We start from the raw sequence: 25,526 nt of genomic DNA on the forward strand, positions 1-25,526 counted from the left end.
CGTCCTGGGGCTCCAGAGATTTGGGCACGCCGACGGCGCCAATCTCGAGTCACGGTGGTGTATGGCGTGCTCGTGAGCGTTGTAAGGTTGCCCGATTTTCTGGTGGCGAGGTGGCAGACCTTGAAACTCTTGGAGGGCTCCACGGACAGGATGCTCCGCTCCCAGAGGGTGAGCTTGGTGTGGCCGGTTTCATCACAAACGCGATACTCCTTGAGCTCCTTCATCGCCCTAATGGAATGGTCAGATTTTTTTTGTTAGCTAGGGATTCTCTCCCTCTCTCCTGTCATGTACAGGATTTAGTAGATGGTAGTAGCTTCTGATGGTCAAAGCAGTCTTTACGCCTGGTATTTTCTAAATGTTTATGCTCCCACAAATGGGGCTGAAAGAATTACTTTTTTTAATAGAGTTAATGAAGTGTTAAATGGTCTGGATTCGGAATGTCTTCTTTTTGTGGGGGGTGATTTTAACTGTACTGTGAATGACAAGCTGGACAGGAATCAGCTAGAGCCTCATGTTCCCTCCCAGACTGCAGTGATTCAACTGATTAATTGCCATGATCTATGTGACACATAGAGAAACATGCATCAAGGGGTCAGGCAGTACACTTGGTCTCACAGCAGGGCTAATTATATTTCCTTTGCAAGGTTGGATAGAATTTACAGTCTGAAGCATCATCTCAACACTGTAAAGACATGTTCTATTCTGCCAACCAGTTTTTTCTGATCACTGTGCTGTGATTTGTAGTGTGTGTGTGAAGGCTTTTAGGCCTAGGAATGCGTACTGGTGTTTTAACACATCACTACCGTATTTTTCGGACTATAAGTCACACTTTTTTTCATAGTTTGGCTGGTCCTGCAACTTATAGTCAGGTGCGACTTATATATGAAAAAAATACATAATTGAACATGTTTTTAAATGTTAATTTATATTAACTGACATGAACCCTACATGAAACATTACCGTCTACAGCCGTGAGAGAGCGCTCTCAAATGCACAAGTCCTGTGCCCTTTCAGTCAGAGATTAGTGCTTGCGCTATGCCTGAAACACACGTGCATACCTAAATCCTCAAATTATGGCCGGGATTCTATTTATAGCCTATCAAAAGCAATCCTATCAAATAACACATGCACAATTTTGTTCCGCCATGTTAGCAACTTGCTGTTAGCTCCTACTAGCTGCAGAGAGACAGTCTCCTGGCCGCAACATCTTCCTGTCTTCCTGTGGGCGGTCACAAGCCAAGGTGGGCGAGGCCATGAATAATTGTTTTCACTGCGGCGTCACAGGGAAGGGCTCTTTTTCTGATTCGCTTGTTTTTCCGTGTATTTTCTTTCATTGGCTAATGCGGGCAATGCGGGTAGAAGATCATTTTCACGTGCAGCATGTGTAACAGAGGTCTCTCCCCTCCCTCGATCACTCTGCGTTGTGTATAAAGGATGGACGCCACGACCAACCTTGATTTTACTGTTTATTGCTCTCTGGAATATAGGACAAAACAAACACAAATCAGGCAGAGAGCGAGCCAGTCGCGTCACAGCTCCTCTGCCTCAGGACAGTAGTAAAAGAGAGCGGCAAGACCACGAGACACGCAGTTAACGGCGTGAATCGCCATAAAAGTACATGTGAAAAGACAATAACAAAAGTACATAAAACATGGCATACCTGGAATATAGGACAAAACAAACACAAATCAGGCAGAGAGCGAGCCAGTCGCGTCACAGCTCCTGCCAATCAAACAGGTAACCCACGTTTAAATACATTCAGTCAATTCACCAGTATGAAGACTGTAACATGTAAAACTGAGGTAATATCCATTGTGTAACGAGCTAACATAAAAACAGTGATTAAACAAACGTAACTCAACACCAGAAAACAGTTCTTTGTGAAAAATGCACAATACAAGTATAGTATATAAAAGATATGATGTATTGTATGCAAGACTCCACATACCTCTGCCTCAGGACAGTAGCAAAAGAGACAGAGGAGGGGGCTACCCGAACACTTAAGGGGTCTTCAGCGTGGGAACCAACCCCTGCCACACCCCCCTACCACCTACTGTACCTCAGAGGCTTGGGAAACTACAAAATATGCTCATAGAACTTGATGAAACGATGGGGAAATTCAGGGAAGCATAATTACCCTTGCTACACATGCATACAGTATGCAACTTGGAGTGAGTCTTCAGAAAGGAACAAGTATTAAACGGTTTCTCGGTGAATGAGACCTTTAAATGTAGTTTGGGGAAATGGAAGTGGTAGCTCCCCCAGTTATCCTATAGGGGCGCACCCTTATAATCAATAACCTTGTGGCGGCATCTTAATGGCACAAATTTGCATGTCTTGAACCCCCTGTTGGACTACTTGATAGCATTCAGAAGGAAGTGGTAAACTTTTTCTGGGACAAGTTACACTGGGTCCCTCAAGCGGTTCTCTTCCTGTCAAAGGCTGATGGAGGACAAGGACTGATAAACCTGGTCAGTTAGTTTATCCAGAGACTGCTCACTGCCTCATCTGCACTGGGCTGGAGTCCACTGGCTCTTGGCATCTTACAGTACATGGCATCTGTAACCTGGGACTGAACATTTCTCTTTTTCAAATGGATACAAAGCAACTTGCTCTCGACGGACTGACACCATTCTACAAAAGCCTTTTCAGGGTTTGGAGGATGTTTACCCATGAGTGGGCTGGTGGGGGCTATCTTCTGTGCACTGGTTGCTTGGGAAACCTCTTGTGTTGGGGTCGCGATTTGATGTGTCATATAATTTTCCTGGTCTTAAAACTCTGCTCTTTACAAAAAGAGTCTTGCAGTTCAGGCAAATTGTTAATGCAGCAGGATGTGACCTGCAGAATGCTCGGGTGGCAGCCTCTTACCTAGGAATAAGGTCCCAAAGGTATGCCAAGAAGCTCCTGGATAAATTTAATGGGGTCTTGAGCAACCAGGAGAAAAGTCTTCTGGTAGATTATGCTAGGGGTAATGTGCAGGGTTCCCACTTTAAGTCAAAGGTAAAATTCCATGACTTTTCCCTGACAAAAAAAAACTGAATTTCCATGACTAGTTATATCATTAATTGTATAATATACCGACCAATGATTTCAGAGCAGACTCGCAGCATTCAAGAATCTTTTGCTTCTTTAGAGCGGGAAATGAATAAATGGGCATTGAATAAATCAATTGGGCTACTCAAGCAAACAGTAAAGCTAATAACCAGACATACTCCAATTCGGCGTGGAAATATTTGAATTAATTATATCTGGCAAGTACATTTTAAACTGCTACAACAAAATTCCCTGATATTCCATGACTTTGCCCCAAAAATGATAACATTACCTGACTTTCCAAAATGCCATGATATTCCAGATATTTCATGACACGTGGGAACCCTGTAACACTTACTCGTTGCATTAGACCCAGGGCCAACACTTGGGCCACGGTCAGCTGGTCAACATTGGGTGGCTTCCTCCTCGGAAAGTCCAGGTCGTCGATCACGCCCACGCTGCTGAAGCTTTACAGAAGGACGTGGACATGGAAAGAGATACAACCTGACCATAACGCAGTGCTCAGCCCATTGAAAAACAACCACATGAAGGCCAGACAGATACGTACTGATGCTCTTCCGCACACGCAACAGCCGCACCGTCTGGCTGTTGCCGGAGGCCTGCAGGAACTCGCTTCTCTTCTAGACGGCGAAACAGACCACCCTGTTAAACTCCTCCCGCCCAGTCTGGAGGGTGGCCTCAAAGTAACGAACATTTTGCCGCAACGTCTTAATAGGCGACACGGCGTGCAAATGGCCAACCACGGTCTCCTCTTCAAGCTTTGCCTTTTTTGCTGGGCTGGCCATGTTCATCGGGCAGTTCGTCTGTGCAGTGGAACGGGCTGTCAACTTTTGCTTTCCCTCTTCTAACCCGCACGGGGGAAACCTTTTAACAAGACATGACCACAAATCAGCTTTGAAACATTGTTTCTATCTCTGCTGACAAACACCAGACACCAACCACAAGAAACTTAGCTGTAGCAAATGTCCCTCTCAAGCTGATTGCTTCATCTACCTTCAGATAGATAGATAGATAGATACTTTATTGATCCCCAAGGGGAAATTCAAGGTCTCCGTAGCATACAGACATCACGCACAACATGCACTTACAGTAGAAAAAGTAATATACATATAAGAAAACTCCACTGTACAATATAAACAGTAGAAGATAAACATGATGCTCAACTTTTTTCTCCACATTTACAGAAAAATCACACGATAATCAACAGTAAATAACACATGAATAAAACATTGAAAAAACCCTGAATCACACCAATGAACAATATAAAAAAGCACAACAGAACACAACAATAATAACAAACAACTTCACTCAGTCATCTCCTTGTCAAGGATCTCTTCCAGCCCATTCAACACATCGAGCGCACCCGTGCACGACCGCACTCCTGACTCCGCCTCGCCCTCGGTGTTACTCCCTCCTGCGCTCTGTGTGCCCACCGCATCAGCACCCTCGGTGTTACTCCCTCCTGCGCTCTGTGTGCCCACCGCATCAGCACCCTTTGCACTCTCCTGCTCCTGCTCAGCTGATGGCCCTGCTGCAGTAAACCCGCCAAAACGGACGACTAATCCATCTCCGCTTACGGTGACCTCCACCTCTGAGAGCGCCATGAGCGACTCATCCAGCGCGGCGCCATCGTGTGCACAGCTAGAGAGGAAGTTGTACATCACGTAGCCAAACACCGCAGAGTTGGTCAATGACAGACCGCTCCTCCCCGTTCCGGCTGAGCACTATCACCACTCCAGAATACGTGATGATGTAGGCCGTCGTTCGCTGTAGAATGCCGCAGCGCTCGCAGCGGTGCGTGGAGCACCTGCCGACCAGGTTGTCCTGCCCTGCGTGGCACCTCGTGCACCTTGGCTTGGCCACAATCTTCACCCCGTCACCGCTCCGCAGACGACCTCCTCGCCGCTGGCAAACGTGGGCCTCAGGACAGCGGGCTGACCCACCTCCGCGCAAGTCGTGACCTGTGTGGACGGGGTGGTGGTCACTACCGTCCGGTCTCCCTCCTTCCTTGTGGTGAGAGTGGGAAAGCGATAGGACCTCCCCTCCTGCACTGACAGGATAAGTCGGTCCCACACAGTCAGTCCCGTCTGTCCTGTGGCATCGCAAATCTCAAACACCTTCAGCTCACACGGTGTTCCACGAACCTGCACGACCCTGTTGGCCGTGGCCTGCACCACCCTGACTTCGATGACGCCAACCTGTTGAAAAAGAAGACAAACACAAACAAAAGTGTCATTAAGGTTCAGTCTGCGTCTCTCGTCAAAACACTTTTCATTGAAACAAAAACACAACAAAAAAAAAAACAATAATTACTAAAACGGTAACTCCAGGGCTCCCACTCTAAGTCAAAAGTGAAATTCCATGACTTTTCCCTGACAAAAAAACCCCTGAATTTCCATGACTAGTTATATCATTAATTGTACAATATACCGAATCTTTTGACTTTGCCCCAAAAATTATAAAATTCCCTGACTTTCCATGTCTGGAATAGACTTTCCAAAATGCCATGATATTCCAGAAATTCCATGACCCGTGGGAACCCTGGATGTGTTATGCAATGATGGGGATGGGTTTCCTTTCACTAGACTCTCACCTGCACTGCTTGAGTGTGGGCATACTAGCCCCTTGCTAGTGCTTGGGGAATGTGACAGGATTGATTTACATAGTTACTGGGAAGGTGGTGTATAAAAACCTGGTCAAGGTGGCTAATACACGAATCCGGCGAAACTACCGGAAGTAAGCGGGCGCCATTACTGAGCTGTTGCTGGGTAGCATTGCGCCAGAGCCTCCTATTGGATTCGTTGCGTCCACTGGGATAACAGCCCGCGATTTACGACTGTCTCACTACTTCTTTTATAATGTCGAGTGGGAAAACATGTTCCGTTTTCAATTGTTCCAATAGCAGCAATAAAATTACCAGTTGGAACAAAAAAAAAAAAAGTGAGATACACAAAATACCCCAGGTCGACTGCCCCTGTTTGGTAGCCTAACGTTACCATACGGTTTGCACAGATAGCAGTTAGCTGTACCTTACCCTTTCCTTTTGAAATGTGAAAATTAGATAAACAATGGTCACAAATGAAAAACATGAATTTGTTTATTTGATATCCATTCATTTATTTATTGTTGCCAAATGGACAGATATTTTTATAGTTTCCTCGTTAGCTAGCCTAGCTAGCATAGTTATTGCTAACGTTAGCTAGCTACAGTTTGCTTACATACCATATTGGATTGGTTGTGTCCACTGGGATAACAGCCCGCGATTTACGACTGTCTCACTACTTCTTTCATAATGTCGAGTAGGAAAACATGCCAAATGGACAGATATTTGTATAGTTTCCTCGTTAGCTAGCATAGTCATTGCTAACGTTAGCTAGCTACAGTAGTTAAGTAGATATAATATCAACCTAGTCCCAATTATGTCTTTATTTCCTCGTCCTCTACTCTAAGCTATTTTCATAAATAATCTGTAAGATCGCTTGTACCTTCATCTGTGACCGGAGGCCACTGTCTAACATCATCAACCCAACAAGCCATACTGCCTGGGTGCAGCTGTCATTGAGGGTGCTTTATCACAGAGATTTGTTTACATACCAGTAACAGCTCAGTAATGGCGTCGCCACAAGATGGCAGCCTCCACAGAACTCTCGTCGGATTCGTGTATAAGGCTACTCTGAAAGGTAGAATGGATACGGTGTGGAGAGACAAGTTGGGCATTGATAGTGTCTGACCTAAATCCAGCTATAAACGACATCTGTCCATTTTGTACGGAAAGGGAGACACTTTTTCATTGTTTTATGGAGTGTGATAGCAGACAGAATTAAGACAGCTTAAGTCTTTTGCTTTTTTCTTTGGGAATAGTGTTCACAAGACAAGGTTTTATACTGGGGTTTTATAATCAGAAGCACAGGGCTTATTATTGTGAGCTTATTAATTTCATTGTTGGTCAGGCCAAGCTGGCAATCTACATCAGCAGGAAAAACAAGGTTCAGCGGAACATGAGAGATGATGCATTAGAATATTACTTAAGACCAATACAAAAAACGTTTTTTTTGAAATGTTGGCCAACTGAAAAGTATGAGCATGTACAGCACTCAATACTTAGTTGGGGCTCTTTTTGCCTGAATTACTGCAGCAATGCGGCGTGGCATGGAGTCGATCAGTCTGTGGCACTGCTCAGGTGTCATGAGAGCCCAGGTTGTTCTGATAGTGGCCTTCAGCTCTTCTGCATTGTTGGGTCTGGCGTATCGCATCTTCTTCTTCACAATACCTAAGGTCAGGAGAGTTTGCTGGCCAATTAAGAACAGGCATACCATGGTCCTTAAACCAGGTACTGGTAGCTTTGGCACTGCGTGCAGGTGCCAAGTCCTGTTGAAAATGAAATCTGCATCTCCATAAAGTTGGTCAGCAGCAGGAAGCATGAAGTGCTCTAAAACTTTCTGGTAGATGGCTGTGTTGACCCTGGACCTCAGAAAACACAGTGGACCAACATCAGCAGATGAGATGACATGGCATCTATATGGGCAAAGATGGCAGCTTTGGTTTCTTTTTGTAGGTGAACTTCAGAAGTCTATTCAGACTGCATGGTGCTTGATTAATACACCTGTAGAAAGGCACCTGATGAAACCCATGAATAGGTTCACATTTTGAGTGAACCTCTTCTTACTGATTACCAGTGTTGGGGAGTAACGGAATACATGTACCGGTGTTACGTATTCAGAATACAAATTATGAGTAACTGTATTCCGATACAGTTAAATATAAATAAAGTTAAATAGTTGGTGTTTAGAATACAGTTACATTGTTGAAATCAATGGATTACATGACGATACTTCTCTGTTTCATAAGTTTATTAACTCTCTAAATAAAATAAGGCAACTCCATTTCCCAGAAGCTCCTGAAAGCAATCTATGATTTCCATGTTTAAATCCAAGCCCCGCCGTCTTGCACTAGCCTCAAAACGCAGCCAGCGCGCATTATGGACGTGTCATCGGAGACCCTGAAATGACTGTTTGCACAGCAAATTAGGAGTAAAGTAAGTGGAGGTAACTCCTGTTCCTCGCTGATCGCGGTTCCTGATGTCTGTTCAAAGGATATTTTCCCAAGTATTAATAGCTCAGGCTACTTCGGCCAATCGGTTACACAGTTTGCTAATCAATAAACAGAGCCTAGTTCACGTGTTGATTTAGACCTACAATTAAAGCAATCTCTAAAATAGGCACTGCATTCTAAGTTTTTTATTCTAACTTAAAATAGCTTTATGGATTATTTTTTTTTTCTAATTAGATCTACATTTACGTTTTAAAATGAATTATATGGTGCAGCCTCTGAAGAATTATTCTTGCGAGTAGGCTAGCATATTTTAACGTGCGGTTTTCGATTGTCATTACGCAATCACGTTCATTTTGAGAGCACTGATATACAGTAGCCTAGATAGTGTTTACATTTACAGGTCATTTGCGTTCCACCTGTCATATGCGCCCCTAACTTGTACTGGGTTGATGCCACCGAAAAATCTCACAGGCACTAATATATTTTCTGGCTACGCCCTTAAAGTAGCCTATTTATTTAGTTTGTTTTAATTAGCCTAGTCGCCTGCTGTACAGTAGTTTTAGTGGTAACCTTGCTATTTATGACCGCCGCGCAGCGAAGCGGCGGTCATATAGGTTTAGTCAGATTTATTTTTTTATTTTTCTTTTTTTCTTTTTTTTCTTTTTCGCATGTCCAAATTTCTGTCAATGATTCCCGGGACACTGAAAGACCGGGGTAGACGAAACTTGGTGGGCATGTAACCCCATATGGATAGCATGGAACCATCGTTTTTCGTTTTGATCTGTAGCCCCCCCGCTGGACTGCACCCCCCGAAAGGAGGGTAGGGCAGACACAATTTTCTGTGAATATCTCGAGAACCGTAAGGTTTAGGAGGACCATTTTTTTTTTGTATGTTGATCTCAAGGGGCCATGTCAACCCATTCCATAACCACTCATTTCATGTATAGCGCCACCTAGTTAAACACAAAAAAGTAAAAATGAGGTGTTGTAATCGCAGGTATCTGTGACCTAACATAGTCAAAACTGCACGAAATTGGAAGTGTAGGATCGATCATTATGACACCCTCTGAATGCACGCCAAGTTTCGTGGAATTCCGTTCATGGGGGGCCACACAATAAATTAATTTATGTTACTATACACCAACTGGCCTGTAGGTGGCCGGAGACAGTTTTCTGTGAATATCTCGAGAACCGTAGGGCCTAGGAGGTCCACCTTTTTTTTGTATGTTGATCTCAAGGGGCCATGTCAACCCATCCCATTACCACTTATTTCATGTATAGCGCCACCTAGTTAAAAATTAAAAAGCAAAAAATTAGGTGTTTTCATCACAATATCTCTGGCTGACATGGTCAAAACTGCACGAAATTGATATTGTAGGATCATTATGACACCCTCCGAATGCATGCCAAGTTTTGTGTACTTTCGTTCATGGGGGGCCTTACAATAAAACAATTTATGTGTACATTTAGTGACGTACACCAACAAGGATTCCCGGGACACTGAAAGACTGGGGTACACAAAACTTGGTGGGCATGTACCCCCACATGGATAGCATGGAACTGTCATTTTTCGTTTTGATCTGTAGCCCCCCCGCTGGACTGGACCCCCCGAAAGGAGGGTAGGGCAGACACAGTTTTCTGTGAATATCTCGAAAACCGTAGGGTTTAGGAGGACCATTTTTTTTTTGTATGTTGATCTCAAGGGGCCATGTCAACCCATTCCATAACCACTCATTTCATGTATAGCGCCACCTAGTTAAACACAAAAAAGTAAAAATGAGGTGTTGTAATTGAAGGTATCTGTGACCTAACATAGCTCCCAAAAGGAGGGTAGGGCAGACACAGTTCTCTGTGAATATCTTGAGAACTATAGGGCCTAGGATGACCATTTTTTTCCGTATGTTTGCCTCCAGGGGTCATGTTAACCCATTTCATGTGCACACATGTGCACAAACAGATACACACACACACACACATACATTCACAGTAATCATACGTATGACACATACTCACACAGTAGACATATGTACGCTTACGCAGATACGCAGGCACACACACAAGCACGCACACACACACACACACACACACACACATAACATAAACATAACACAAACAATCAAGAATTTCTCAGAATTATGAACAGGCAAGATGGAGGTGGGGTTGTATAAAATGAATTTTACATGTGAAATCTATGAACTAATAATGTTTTAGTACTTGTTGTCTAGCAGATACCAGTGAGAATTTAGTGTGGATAATGCAATTTAGTGAGACAGTTAGAATCATATAGGCCTTTCAGCGTGATTTCTTTTTGTGGAAAAAATGTGCTGGACTGGGCGGCGGTCATATTTTGTACCGCTCTGCGGTACATCTAGTTTTGTATTGTTTTTATCATTACAGTAGGTAATTTTCATACCTGACACACACACACACACGACAGACAATCTCCTTAACTATGCCAATGTTACCGTCCAATCTCCTTAACTATGCCAATGTTACCGTCCAATCTCCTTAACTATGCCAATGTTACCGTCCAGGCACAGCCCATGCTCAAGCACAAGGTAATTTACCGATCCCAGTTCCTGTCAGACTTTCACAATAAAGGCATAACGCCACAAAAATACACTAAAAAAGGACACTTATATGATTAAACACACACACTTTGTGCCATCCTCCACTTAAACACAAAGTTTCACTACAAGAGTCCAAAAGTTTGTGATGTTTTGCATGTTGTGTATGCGTTCATGACTTTTAGAGTTTATTGTTAAAGGACACGTAGGCAAATCCGTGTATGTGGGTGAGGGAAGGATGAGGACTAATTTTGCATAAAGGGCGTTCTATCAGTTGATGACAACAACCATAACCAGACTGACTGACTCTGGAGCTGTCTGACAGGTAAGGCTAATTTAAAAAAAATATATAGTCTACTTATGATGTCTGTGGACACAAAATTAATACGTTATCTACAAATGTAGGGGAGATTTTTTTTTAGCCCCTATTTTAGGGTATGGTTTTTCCCAGCATCCAGGAACCATGACTGACAAAAGCATACAAACAATAGCCAAAGCAGCAGTTAATTAGCGGGTAGATAATTTGTAACTAATTAAGTATTCAGAAGTACAAGTATTTGTCCTTTTTCATGTATTGTAATGTAATGTTTATCCTTTGGTCAGTCATAGGACTTGAACAGACCTTTAGTTCCTTACATCCAACAAAAACATTTGACCTATTTTCATAACTTTGCAACTGTTTAAATGGATGCAACAATATCATTTAACTCATTAATCATTCTCTGTTCACAAATCTAAAATATTTTCACTGTTAAATACAAAACCAGATAACTCAATTATGTGTAGTCAGGGCTCGAACTATCTTTTTATCTTTAAGGGGGTCTCTCTATCTCATAAAAGTTGGCACATCCCGCGCATAGCCTAAAGGCGATACATTATAGGCGCGAGTGGCGCTTTTGCGCAGTATTCGCATAGTTGGCCTAGACTATAACTTGACACACGCACACAACAGACAGAGATTTTTCATATAAATTGATTCCTTTTAGTTAATTTCAACATATTATTGATTGCAATAGTCCATATTTCATTTCAATTTCACAATTCAAAGAAATAGTGATTTAGTCGTGCCATTCTCAATTTCACAACGTGACTCATTTGAACCAGACCACCGTCTCAGATAGGCTATCCAGTGTCAAACACAATAATGCATTTACTTATACACAGGGAAAATGCATAACTGGCAGAAATTAATAAAGCCATTGCAGCCAAACTATGTCCTGGTATTATAGGCTAATGTACACATTACTGTACGGGTGTTCAGTTGTCTCGTGTGTTGAACCGTGGAAATAAATAGACGAACCATTTTGGAATTTGCACCGAGATGTCGGGTAGGCTAGCCATTGAATATTCCGCCATCAGAGATTGCTAACAGGTGTTTCAAAATATCTGGGAACTTTCCGGAGCTCTGAATTGCAAAGGATAGCTACAGATCAATTCACACAACCATTGAAGTGGGCCATAATGTATGGCTTTGTCAATAAACATAGAAGAGGCAAAGCAAGTTCAACAGCAAACAGGACTTTTTTTTAGCACATATCAAACCAGGCTAGCCTAATGAACTCGCTAAGGACTTGCTAGTGCTGTCAAATTCGATCGTATGCGGTTTGCTTATATAGTCTAGTGCACCATGGTGTGGTGGTGAAGTGCTGTCATGCTGCGTTCAAGAGCGTAGGGTAGGTCTACTGTACGTCCAGTAGTAGCCTATATTTTAATTTAACGTCTTTAATGATGGGAGCCAGTCCTCACTCTAAGCAGGGCTGGACTGGGACCAACCATAAGTATTTGATATGCTGATGATATATGCGCACATTGTGTTTCAAAAAGTAAATATAAAGCGCAGTAGCCTACATGGAAGAGCTGTTAAGAGTTTAACATGTTAAAAAAATGTATACGCTCTTTCACTACTTACAGAGACTGTGTGCACCAAAATCTATAGGCTACTATTATTATGCTGTTTTAAGTCTGACTGAATAAAATGAGTCCTGTAATTATTTCCTATGTTGAGCATTTACACGCTTTTAGCCTACAATCTCCCCAGATAATATTGTAACGATTTGATATCGAACCACACAGTTGTCCAATCAAAAGGTTTAATAGCGGAAGCAGGAATCAGCCAACACTAAGACAAAGACACCATTACATAGAAAACACCAGGGAAGTCAATAAAACAAGCACGATACACGAACAGGGTAACGTTAGTCACATAAAATACACCGGGCAAAACACATGAGGTACAACGTAAAGAAAGACTACACAAGCTAACACATACATGACAAGGTAAACGCAATTACACTAACTAAAACCGACATTACACAAACCAGCATTCACACACATTGCATTCTGGGAGGCTAGCACTCAGTCCAAAAGACGCCGACGTTACACAGCCCCCTCGCGAGCTATTGCCGTCCTCGGCAATATCTCCTCGCTTAGCCATTGCCATAACGTCGGTGTGGGCATTCACTCACTCAGTCCATCAGTCTGTGGTACCGCCAACAACACGTGGGGTGCACACGCCGCAGGAGCTCACTCAACGGGGAGCCACGCTGCTAGCAATCCAGTGCGGGCGTGCTAGCAGCCACGTGGCCGTCCCCGCTCGTCACCAGCTCCCTCTCAGCAGCCGCCCTCAGGCTGCACTTTACGCGGCGTGTCACCGCGGCACTCCTCCTCTCCAGACGGGGCCCTAGGTGGCCTTACTACCGTAGACTGTGGCACCAAGCACCGGAACTCACGGGTCAACTGTAGCTGCACCTCCGTTGCTCCACTCCACAGTCGCACCGACCAGGATAGGCAGGCACCAGCTCCGCTGCAGCCGGACCACGCTGAGCTCTCAGGCCGTCAGCTACCGGTTTCGGCGTCCCTCCTCACGCTGCCTCCTCGCAGAGCTGTCCTCCTCTGCTCCCAGCCCGCTCCACTCCGTCATGGTCGCGACGAAGGCTTGACCCCCCTCTTCTGCCTCGTGCTATCTCCCAACACAGCGAACCTTTTTTTCTTCTCTGGCGCCGGCCAACAGGCCAACTAGAACGGGCGCCCACACAGCACGGTGCCTCTCACATGCACCCAAACGTTTTAAAGTTCAGAGTTCACAGTGGCCTTCCGTCGAAGCTGCCCCACCGTCGTGAGCTCGCTGCCCTCAGCGGCCCCGCCAACCGACCATCGTCTAGGAACCTCCTCCCCGCCGCACTCCCTCGGCTCTGCTCACGCGTCGCGCCTCGCAGCGGAGTCAGCGCCCAAGCCAGCGTCGTCTTCTCCGCGAACGCTTCTTCAGGCCCCTCTTCCGGCAAGATCTTCTCCCATGGCCGCAGGCAGCTCCAGACGATAGCTCCTCTCCTCCGTCGGCAGTAGCGATAGAAGGCCCCGAGCTTTTTAATAGCCCTTACAAGGGCTCTCTCTGCATCCTCTTGCGTGGGCCTCCACCCAGTGATGAGGTCTCCCGCTCCCAGCTGCTCCCGCTGAGTGGAGGCCATGTTCGAAAGTCGCTTCTGACACCAATGTAACGATTTGATATCGAACCACACAGTTGTCCAATCAAAAGGTTTAATAGCGGAAGCAGGAATCAGCCAACACTAAGACAAAGACACCATTACATAGGAAACACCAGGGAAGTCAATAAAACAAGCACGATACACGAACAGGGTAACGTTAGTCACATAAAATACACCGGGCAAAACACATGAGGTACAACGTAAAGAAAGACTACACAAGCTAACACATACATGACAAGGTAAACGCAATTACACTAACTAAAACCGACATTACACAAACCAGCATTCACACACATTGCATTCTGGGAGGCTAGCACTCAGTCCAAAAGACGCCGACGTTACAATATTAAGTGAAGATACACACATCCGAAAACATTTTCATTGTTACGGGCTATCATAATTTCTGTGTCATTCTAGTGTCTTTCTGAGTGCGTGCGTGTGTAGCCTACGTGTGTGTATCTGCCTGTATGCGCACAGAAATGTGATATGTTTGCTTGTTGTACTGCGTCAAGATTGACAACAATTTCCACCAATCATGACTGACTTCAGATCTCAAAAAGTTGAGTGCGTTGAGGCCGACCACTCGTTGATTTGTTGTGGATAACTTATTTTATTTTTTATCCTCTCCGCGTCGACGACAATCGAATAGCGCAATGTAAAATGCAGATGGCTTCTTTGCTACTGATGCATGTTGCAGAAAAACGCTCAAATGCATCAATCGAAAGCGGAGGAGCAGGTGGTCACCCAGCCCTACACACAACAGCCCTCCCTGCATGAAACGTCCCTCTTCATTCTGCTAACATTTACAGTAGCTATTCTGACCTCTTCCTCAATTTGTCCCTGCTGGGTAACGTCTCTCTCCAGTAGTCTCCTTCCTCTGTGTCACTAGACTGCACATCAAACGTAACGTCTCTCTCCTCCTTTTCCGAATCCACCTGTACTTCGCCTTCCTCTGTGTTACTACACTGCACATCAAAGCTGTGTTCCACTCCTTCAGCGTGTGCACTCGATGTCGACGGCCCTGCACCCGGTGTAACAGTCGACCTTGGGGTGAACATTTCTGTGATTTTGACATATTTTGCTGCGTCCACTTGTAGGCTTTTTAGCCTTTTGTCTCGCAGCTTCTGTGGGCCCCCTTGCGCTTTTGTGGTTTATTAGGCCTACTATCCATTTTCAGTTTCACAGGAAACTCACTTCTCTCCGCGGTCAGACAGCTCAAATGGCAAAATTTGATGACCCTGGGAGGGGAGGGGGAGGGCTGAGAGATGTCATAACCAATGGGCCGCGTTTCGTGTCTCAAATACTGTCGCAGTGGATTTTTTTTTTTATTATTATTATTAAATTATGACAGCCCCGGCCCAAAAATGTGCGTCGGCCCATGGCCAGTCCTTGCCTGACTCTAAGGGAGCTCGGCTCCCTCTGGCTCCCACGTAATTCACACACAGTAGTACATTATTTATCGTTTAATGATCTATGTGGTGAATTTCAGGTGTCTAATTATATTCCAATTTCCCAATGATCATGGAGGTTTGTCTGGGTTCTCCCAGGCTACATGGAGGATGTTCTGATGAAGAATATATTGTCAACATCATTATCATAGGCCATTATCTATTCAGCCGAGTTCAAATTGGACTATTGAAAAAAATTAACTTCAACTGCATTATTGCATTCAAAGAATCAAATGTGGTTAAAAGTAGCGAGTACTCATGCTCATTAATTCAAAAACAGTGGAGTCAAAAGTACAGTATTTGCCTTTTAAATGTAGTGGAGTAAAAGTCACAAGTTTCCAAAAAGATTAATACTCAAGTAAAGTACAGATACTCAAAAATCATACTTAAGTACCAGTGTTGGGAGTAATGCGTTACAAAAGTAATGTAATTACTGTAATATATTGCTGTTTGCAGTAATGCGGTAATGTAAGGCATTACTAAAAAAATTGGGTAATATTTTACTCGGTACAAACTTCATGCATTACAATGCATTTTAACCCGAAATTAAGTGGTGTTTTTTTTTTTATACATATTCGCAAACACCACCGCGAGAACAACAGAGAAGAAAAAATTGCGCATAATAGTAGAACGTTATCTCCTGATACTAGTTGAAGATGACTGTGGCTGCAGCTGACTCGAAGTCGGATTATTTGCTGGATAGACATAAGCCTACGATCATTATTTTCAGCTTGTCAGAGACAAGGATATGAAGAACATAATAGTTAAGTAAGTGCACTTTGTGTGCGAAACCGAAAGATCTCTCTATGCCTCGCGAAATAGCACAAGTAGTTTAATGAAACATCTAAAGTGGTGCCATGCTAATCTTTTTGATTCTTGTTACAGTTTTTTCTGATTGCTTAAGCACATTTTTTGTAACTATGGCTTTTTTTGCAAAACTCTACACACAAATGGCAAAACCTCTCACCCAATCAGCAAAACATTGTAGTTCTCTTGCAAAAGCTAACACACCTTGCTTAACTCTTCACACCTTCGTAAAAATGGTGTTTTCGTATCTAACAGTAAACACAAGCCATCACAATAGTAAGCACACAATGTGCCAACAACACACTGATGGTATGAATAAAAAACACATCTGGCTTTTGCTTTCTCTGTGCACAAGGTAGACTATGTCAGTTTGAGGTCATACTTTTGTCATAGTTCTGCAAACATACAGGGATCCAAACTTCAAGTATTAGTGTTTATTTACACACATCAAAACAAACACAAGTGTGTTTTTCCAAGTCAAAACACAAAATAGCATTTCACTGAGACAAAACAAATCAGTCTACATCGAGTCGTCTCTCTCAAAGTTCTGTCTACATCACATGCAATGTCCTAGTCCAAGGCACCGGGAAAAATATATTCTGGAATGACGTATCCAGGCCTGACATGACAATATCCCCACATGTAGACTGTTTTTTTTGTCTGTAAAAGGGCTATTTCTTTCTCTTCTCACTCTTCCTGCTCACTCCATTGTACCCATTGTACATTACCTGTGGCTTGTTTATAGTGCTTAGGCTGATTGCAAAGTGAACTAATTATCTAAAACAGTTTTCACATGAGAAAGTGTGCCAGAGAGTTGGCAAAATAGTGTAAATAATAGCCATTGTGCCTACAGTTGTGCAAAGTGTGTGTTACAAAATTGCAAACTGAGTGCAAAGCAGTGTTTGTGCTTTTAGTTTTGCGAACTCAGTGAGTGGTTTTGCCATTTGTGTGTAGAGTTTTGCAAAAAAAGCCATAGTTACAAAAAATGTGTTTAAGCATTCAGAAAAAACTGTAAAACACAAACTATGCTCTTAGTAGTGCATGTCAGCTTTGTGCTGTGAACTTAAATTAAAGAGAATAAAGGGATAGAAATGCAGAAAAAGATTGTGTAGCATGGCCCCGCTCCCACCACGCGCATCATGCACTTTGCGTAGGGCACCAAAGGACAGAGGGGGCACCCAAATATAGCCAATTAAAAGCTTAAAATAGCTTTACTGCAAACGGCGTTTCACTCAATAACGTTTACAATCTCAAAATGCACTAACACCATGTTACATGCAAGTTTGATACTTTTTGGGTTCTCTCAATCTCCACCACGTAGTACTAGAATGGAATTGGTGGGTCTTCAATAATTAGTTTTCCAAGCATTTCATGAAGCACATGATATGCCGAGTCGACTGAAACGCATTCCATTCAGATAGCTAGGTGGCTACCAGGCACATAATTCACTTTTAATTGCAAAAAGAAATGTGAAGCAACATGTCATTGCACACTTCCATTTCCAAAGCAATGAAAGCTGCTTATAACAACTTAACATTGTGCATATTATTGTTAATATTGTGCTATCAATGTAACTCAAATAAACAAGAGCTGGCAAAAGGACATAATGAGAACATAAAGATAAATGTTGTTAAAGTGACAGTGCACCATTTATAAGTAAAACAGCATTTTGTTCAGAAATTAATGTTTAAAAACACACAGTAATGGTCTTAAATTATAAGCCTTTTTATTTTACTTTAGGTGTTTGAGTTATCATTTAAATGTCACTCACTCAAAGCCACTCACTTAGGGCACCGAAATGGCCAGCAGGCCACCATCTTGACATTTCTTTATGTAAGCTTTGATTTAGGCTCTCTGTTGATTTTAATGAGAAGGCCTAGGCCTTAAAGTTACAGTATTTCTATCACAATTTACCAGACTTTGACCTTTTGTCGGTTTTTAACAAAATTCTGACTATGATTGTTCCTTGTATTGCATCATGAGCACTGCTCCTATTGCATTCTACTGTTAGCCTTAAGCCTAGCTCAGTCATTATGCTATACCACATCTCCCTCCATTGGAAGAGCAATGAGCTGCATTGAGCGTAATAAACTGCATTTAGAATGCCAAATCCATATTTCTAGATATTTTGGTGAAAGTAACTTAAAAGTAATGCAATAGTAGTGTAATGCCTTACAATTCAGAGACAGTAATATTATAATGTAACAAATTACTTTGAAATGACAGTAATAAGTAATACATAATACATTACGATTTTAAGGTAACTTGCCCAACACTGTTAAGTACAGTAATCAAGTAAATGTACTGTCCACACCTGGCTGTGTGAAGGTGAAAAGTTCCCACCCATGTCTATCAACTTCGTAGGGATTTGTTAGCAACAATAAATTAGTAGATAGACCAAGAAAAGATGCTGGAATTATCTACCCTGGAAATCCAGAGTTCTCGCGAGAGCACAATGGAATTGTCTCTAGACACTCTGGCAATGAGCAATGATGCACGTTACTTTTTCCCCTTGCATTCCGGGGAACCAGCTAAACTGATGAAGACAACGCTGCAATGTTGGAGGAGAGTACACATCGTTCGTAGTGTTATCCGATTGCGTCGAAGTCCGAAATCATTCAGAGTAAACATGGTCTAGTGTTATCCATTTGCGTGCAGTGATATTTTTAAATGCATGCTTGTTGCCACCCCTCGGGTTGGGCCATTAGCCTACATTGTTCGTACATTGTCACCGGCAAGACTTGAACATAATTGTTTCGGGGGGTGGATGAATACAAGGGGCAGACTGAGGACGGAGAAGCACTGCTGGCCTCTGGATTCTGAAGGCTGATGTGTGTGTGGTGTGTTTGGGTCTGAGAGAGAGAGAGAGAGAGAACCGAAAAAAGTAACACCATTGTGAATTAGTTGGTAACTGATTGTCTTTCAATATCTTTTTGCTAATGTCTTTTTTTGCTATTCATCCAATACAATTTGATGTCAGAAACAGCCAAGAATGTTTTATATTGTTTGTTTTCTTCACTGCATAATGTATAATGTAAAACATTATCTCCAGCAATTTTGAATTATTTTAATTTATTCAAATGTATTTATTTAATAATTTAATTTCTTCAGACCATCAGTCATGACCCTGCTTCTCATTACTTTCCTGCTGGTCTCAGGTCAGTCTACTCTTTATAGTGTGTGTGTGTGTGTGTGTGTATGTGTGTGTGTGCACGTTTACTTATTCTCAAGTATGGACACGAATAACTGTATACTAACTAGATGTACCGCAGAGCGGTACAAAATATGACCGCCGCCTAGTCCAGCACATTTTTTCCACAAAAATAAATCACGCTGAAAGGCCTATATGATTCTAACTGTCTCACTAAATTGCATTAGCCACACTCAATTCTCACTGGTATCTGCTAGACAACAAGTACCAAAACATGATTAGTTCATAGATTTCACATGTAAAATTCATTTTATACAACCCCACCCCCATCTTGCCTGTTCATAATTCTGAGAAATTCTTGAATTGTGTGCATGTGTGCGTGTACACGTTTATGTTTATGTGTGTGGGTGTGTGTGTGTGTGTGTGTGCGTGCGTATGTGTGTTTGTGCATGTGCATGCATACGTACATATGTCTACTGTGTGAGTATGTGTCATACGTATGATTACTGTGAATGTATGTGTGTGCGTGTGTATCTGTTTATGCACATGTGTGCACATGGAATGGGTTAACATGACCCCTGGAGGCAAACATACGGAAAAAATTGGTCATCCTAGGCCCTCAAGATATTCACAGAAAACTGTGTCTGCCCTACCCTCCTTTCGGGGGGTCCAGTACAGTGGGGGGGCTACAGATCAAAACGAAAAACGACGGTTCCATGCTATCCATGTGGGGTTACATGCCCACCAAGTTTTGTGTACCCCGGTCTTTCAGTGTCCCGGGAATCCTTGTTGGTGTACAGTCACTAAATGTACACATAAATTATTTTATTGTAAGGCCCCCCATGAACGAAAGTTCACAAAACTTGGCATGCATTCGGAGGGTGTCATAATGATCCTACACTTTCAATTTCGTGCAGTTTTGACCATGTCAGCCAGAGATATTGTGATGAAAACACCTAATTTTTTGCTTTTTAATTTTTAACTAGGTGGTGCTATACATTAAATAAGTGGTAATGGGATGGGTTGACATGCCCCCTTAAGACCAACATACAAAAAAAAGGTGGACCTCCTAGGCCCTACGGTTCTCGAGATATTCACAGAAAACTGTCTCTGGCCACCTACAGGCCAGTTGGTGTATAGTAACATAAATTCATTTATTGTGTGGCCCCCCATGAACGGAATTCCACGAAACTTGGCGTGCATTCAGAGGGTGTCATAATGATCCTACACTTGCAATTTCGTGCAGTTTTGACTATGTTAGGTCACAGATACCTGCGATTACAACACCTCATTTTTACTTTTTTGTGTTTAACTAGGTGGCGCTATACATGAAATGAGTGGTTATAGAATGGGTTGACATGGCCCCTTGAGATCAACATACAGAAAAAATGGTCCTCCTAAACCTTACGGTTCTCGAGATATTCACAGAAAACTGTGTCTGCCCTACCCTCCTTTCGGGGGGTGCAGTCCAGCGGGGGGGCTACAGATCAAAACGAAAAACGATGGTTCCATGCTATCCATATGGGGTTACATGCCCACCAAGTTTCGACTACCCCGGTCTTTCAGTGTCCCGGGAATCATTGACGGAAATTTGGACATGCGAAAAAGAAAAAAAAAAAAAAAAAAAATCTGACTAAACCTATATGACCGCCGCTTCGCTGCGCGGCGGTCATAATTAGTATGTGTGTGTGGATGCGAGATTTCTCTGTGTGTATCTGTGTATAGTTCTATATCTGTGTGTGTGTGTGTGTGTGTGTGTGTGTACTCCTCTCTCCTCAGGTCTGGGCAGTCTCTCCTCCTCTGTACCACGTCAGTTCCATGTGGTGAAGGAACAGAAGAACTGGACAGAAGCTCAGCAGTACTGCAGAGAGGAGTTCACTGACCTCGCCACCATAGACAACATGACAGAGAATGAGAAGGTGAAGAGCATGATCCATGATGGAGGTGTCAGTCAGGCTTGGATTGGGCTGAAGCAGGGAAGCAGTCCCAAGTGGCAGTGGACTCTGGCCGACAGGGATTTCTACAGAGAGAATGAAACAGAGTTCAGGAACTGGGGTAAAAAACAACCAGAGGAGGGTGATGAATACTGTGTTGTTCAGGATGAGCATCGAGGGCTATGGCATGATTACTATTGCAGAAAAACGTTCCCCTTCATCTGTTACAATGGTGAGAAGCCACCTTCAGGCATTCAGAAGCTTGTTTGTTCACTCAGTCATACACACAAGAAGCCAGTCTCTGCAAGGAAACCAATCAGTTTATTACAACCTTGTGTTCAAATTCACATTTCACATTCACAATTGAGACTGCTGTTTCAGTCTCTGTTAACCATGACATATGCATTCCCACAGGGGGAAACTCCACACAGCCCTATGTGCTGGTTACTGAGAAGAAGAACTGGACCGATGCTCAGAGATACTGCAGAGAGAACCACACAGACCTGGCCAGTGTGAGGAATCAGACCGAAAATGACCAGATAGACAATGTTAGAGGAGGAGGATATAACCCTGCTTGGATCGGCCTGTTCAGAGATGCCTGGGAGTGGTCAGATGTCAGCAGCTCCTCATTTCGGCTCTGGGACTTTGGAGAACCCAATTATGACGGGATAAAAAACTGTGCTCAGGTCCATACCAACGGCTGGTGGAACAAGGTAGAATGTTCTGACCCTGGAGCCTTCATCTGCTATGAAGGTCAGTCAGATGCAGCGGTGGAACACTCAAGCTTCAGAAAGTAATGGCACATGATTGTGTTCTTCTTGTGCACTTTACTCAGGCGATTCCACTCATTAGCTGAATTACCTGGCTGAGGAGTGGTGTGGCTAATTAGCATACAGCACATGACACAAACTCCTTACAGTCATCGTGCAAGACCAAAAACAGTGCAGTTCAATGTTTAAATCAATGTATCAATGTGGGTACTTTATATCTTAAAACTGGCATGGGCATTTTAAAGGCAAATGGCCGCAATGGATGGTTGTAGGTGGTGTTTTAATATGCTCTTTCTTAATCCAAATACATCATTTCTATATATTCCTACATTTGTATATATTTAATATGCATGTGAATGTTGCCCTGTGCAGCCCCTAAAATGGACATCTGGTCCCTCTGCACAAATGGTGACTGCAGATCGAATGAGAATTTTAACAGGACTCACACAGGAAGCTCTGTTTTCCCTCCAGACAAGCTGGTTCTGGTCCGTGAGAATAAGACCTGGAGAGAGGCGCTGCAGTACTGCCGAGAGCACCATGTGGACCTGGTGTCTGTGACGTCCGAGCGGGTCCAGCGCTGGGTGAGGGAGCGGGCTAAAGGAGCCTCCACTGCTCACGTGTGGCTGGGCCTGCGTCACACCTGTGGCCTGGGCATCTGGTCCTGGGTCAGCGGAGAGATGATCTGGTACAACCACTGGGCCCCAGGACAAGAGCGAGTGGAGTCCTGCAAACACAGAGCGGGGGCAGTGGAGTCTGGAGGGGGGCAGTGGGTCAACCTGCCGGAGACCGAGAAACTCAACTTCATCTGCACCACTGAGGGTGAGTCTGTTTCAGCTCATGGACATAGATCTGGAAAGCTGGAAGTGTTCTGTTTTTCATGTGTGTGTATCAAGTCTTTATCCGTGGCAAAAATGATTTAAGCATTAAGTCCCAAGTGGTTAATGTACCATCTCAAATACCGTATTTAAACATATGCATGTGTGTGTGTGTCTCTGTGCAGCCCCCAAACAGGTGAAGAGGCAGATGGTGAGAGTGGAGATTCAGACGGACTCTCAGGAGAACGTGGATGACCCTTCCATGCAGCAGGCCTTCCTACAGCAGGTGAGGCAGACCTCTACATGCGAGTCTGACCTGTGCTTTGATGGAGCTGAATGCTGAATGTTTATGGAATTAATGTCTTTTCTCTCTTTCGGCTACTTTGACACCATAATTCTGGACAAAAGATAATAAAAATGAAATATGTTATATTCAATGTTTTTGAATTTATCACAGAAAAAAGCCCACCATGGTTTTGCCATAAACTACACAGTTGTACTCAGATGCATTGTAACAGATTGCCCTATACTAGTGTCATGTAAAGGCGTGTGCTATTTGAGCACATTCGGTCTGAAATGTAGCCTACAGTGCTGGAGAACTTGTAGTTGAGTGTTTCTTAAAGATGCCATCAGCAATTCTGAATGACGTCACATCCTTTTGTTTTTGAACAAAACCCCAACAAAACACGAGAGAGCCAAAATCACCAAGCCCCTCCTCAAACATCCCTTCCATTGCTCCTTGTGTGAAGGCTCCATGATAAATGAATCGGGTTCTGCTCTCCAGATTCAGCAGAGACTGAGGGAGAGTGGGATGCCAGCAGACGCCAAACTGACCTGGATGAGACAACCAGACGGAAAGATCTTCCAAGAGAAGAAGACTGAGAAGATAAGAGAGAGAGATAAGATTTAAAACACATTCTACTGTTTTTCACATGTAGATGTGAAAATAGATGTAATGAGATGTAAATACCAATTGCACACACAGCACAGTAAACTGAGTGGTAAGCGTGTCTTGTTCTTTCTAAAATCGCTTGTCTGTTTGACTCCCCTCATAAAATCTGTAACACTGTCTTTTGTTTCAGTTCCTTTCTGTCTGGTTATATTCCTTTGCTGAGGAGTTTATTCATATCATATCATATACCATAGTGACACCTCAGACAACATAAAAACGCTTTTACACATGTACTCCTAATGACAACTAGTTGTAACCTTTCGTATTGTGTTGTTTGAAACCTATGTGTTATTTTATATGTCATACGATTCTAGAAGTTGATTATGACAGACTGATTGTGCAGTGTTCTATGTTTGATTGAATTATTAATTGTTTTAATTATAACTTGTTTTACGGATACATGATGGTCTGTTGTTTCAAGGCAGCATGTTGGTACATTTAACTACAATAAATAAAATACTAACCCCAAAGAATCTTTTCAGTGTTATTTATTTTGGTCTAAAGTGTTTACATTTTGTTGTACTGAACTGTACACTTTGACACAAGGGGACTTCATTCAGATCTAATATGACAATCTCACTATAATACACACAGTGCTACCAACTTGTACATTGACATCAGCCACCAACAGACAGAGAGTTCCTAACTGCCTCACTGTTTGTGTGCTATATTAGCACATATGCATAACCCCTCCCTCCATGCCACAGCCGAACTGTGGCCACACTTATACCTTTTCTTAAAATAGTTATATATATATAGATATATAGACTTTATTCTTACACTGTTGGACTTACTCATTTGCACTATCACCATGACCACTATCACCATTGCACTATCACCATGACACTCACTCACACAGAGCACCTTACCTTACTATGCACAGAGAATCACAGGCTCAGTCCCTGCCTCAGTCATTGCAAGCCCCTCTTGATTGAATAATCACCACTATGTGGATACTGTTTTTAGAATTGATTTAGATTAAGTGTTAGTTAGTATAATTTGTATTTTAGTATATTTAGTATATTCTTTATCTTCTACTGTCCTTATTGCTTAGTTGTGTTTTTATATTATATACTTTTAATTACTTTTTCTGCTGTTAGTGAATGTGTGTGTGTTGTCTGTATGCTACTGAGACCTTGAATTTCCCCTGGGGATCAATAAAGTATCTATCTATCATCTATCTATCTATCTAATCCTCACTCCCTCACACTAACACTGTAGCATGTTAGCGTGTGTTCAAGATCCGCCGCAGGGCATGCGCTGAATAGGCCGACACCACACCCATTACATCATCATCCTGCAAACTGCAACTATTTCAGAGCTGAATAAACAAAGCTCTGTTTTTATAATAAAAAAGTATTGGTGTTATGCCGTAATTTGCCATAAAGAAACCACAAGATCTTTCACTTCCTTTTGTTTTGCTTGGCCTCACTTTTTGGTCCTGGCTGCATTGCCTCACTGTTTGGTCTTGGTTTATAACTACTTTGTATGGCT

General features: G+C 43.0%; 1 protein-coding gene across 1 annotated transcript; it reads left to right on the forward strand.

Annotated features, from left to right (window-relative positions):
- Nucleotides 1-10,957: 10,957 nt before the first annotated feature.
- LOC143127944 (C-type mannose receptor 2-like) lies at nucleotides 10,958-24,479 on the forward strand. The gene is made up of 7 exons (XM_076289631.1): nucleotides 10,958-10,998; nucleotides 19,522-19,568; nucleotides 21,341-21,727; nucleotides 21,910-22,248; nucleotides 22,737-23,084; nucleotides 23,266-23,366; nucleotides 23,865-24,479. Exons 2-7 carry the CDS (start codon nucleotides 19,532-19,534, stop codon nucleotides 23,988-23,990), a joined length of 1,338 nt encoding a protein of 445 aa, XP_076145746.1. The 5' UTR covers nucleotides 10,958-10,998; nucleotides 19,522-19,531; the 3' UTR covers nucleotides 23,991-24,479.
- The last annotated feature ends 1,047 nt before the right edge of the window (nucleotides 24,480-25,526 follow it).

This window comes from Alosa pseudoharengus, unplaced genomic scaffold (genome assembly GCF_046254945.1).
Source record: "Alosa pseudoharengus isolate Yale_2024_CS ecotype anadromous, Long Island Sound unplaced genomic scaffold, YU_APseudo_1.1 YU_APseudo_1.1_scf_17, whole genome shotgun sequence".
Lineage (NCBI taxonomy): Eukaryota > Metazoa > Chordata > Actinopteri > Clupeiformes > Clupeidae > Alosa > Alosa pseudoharengus.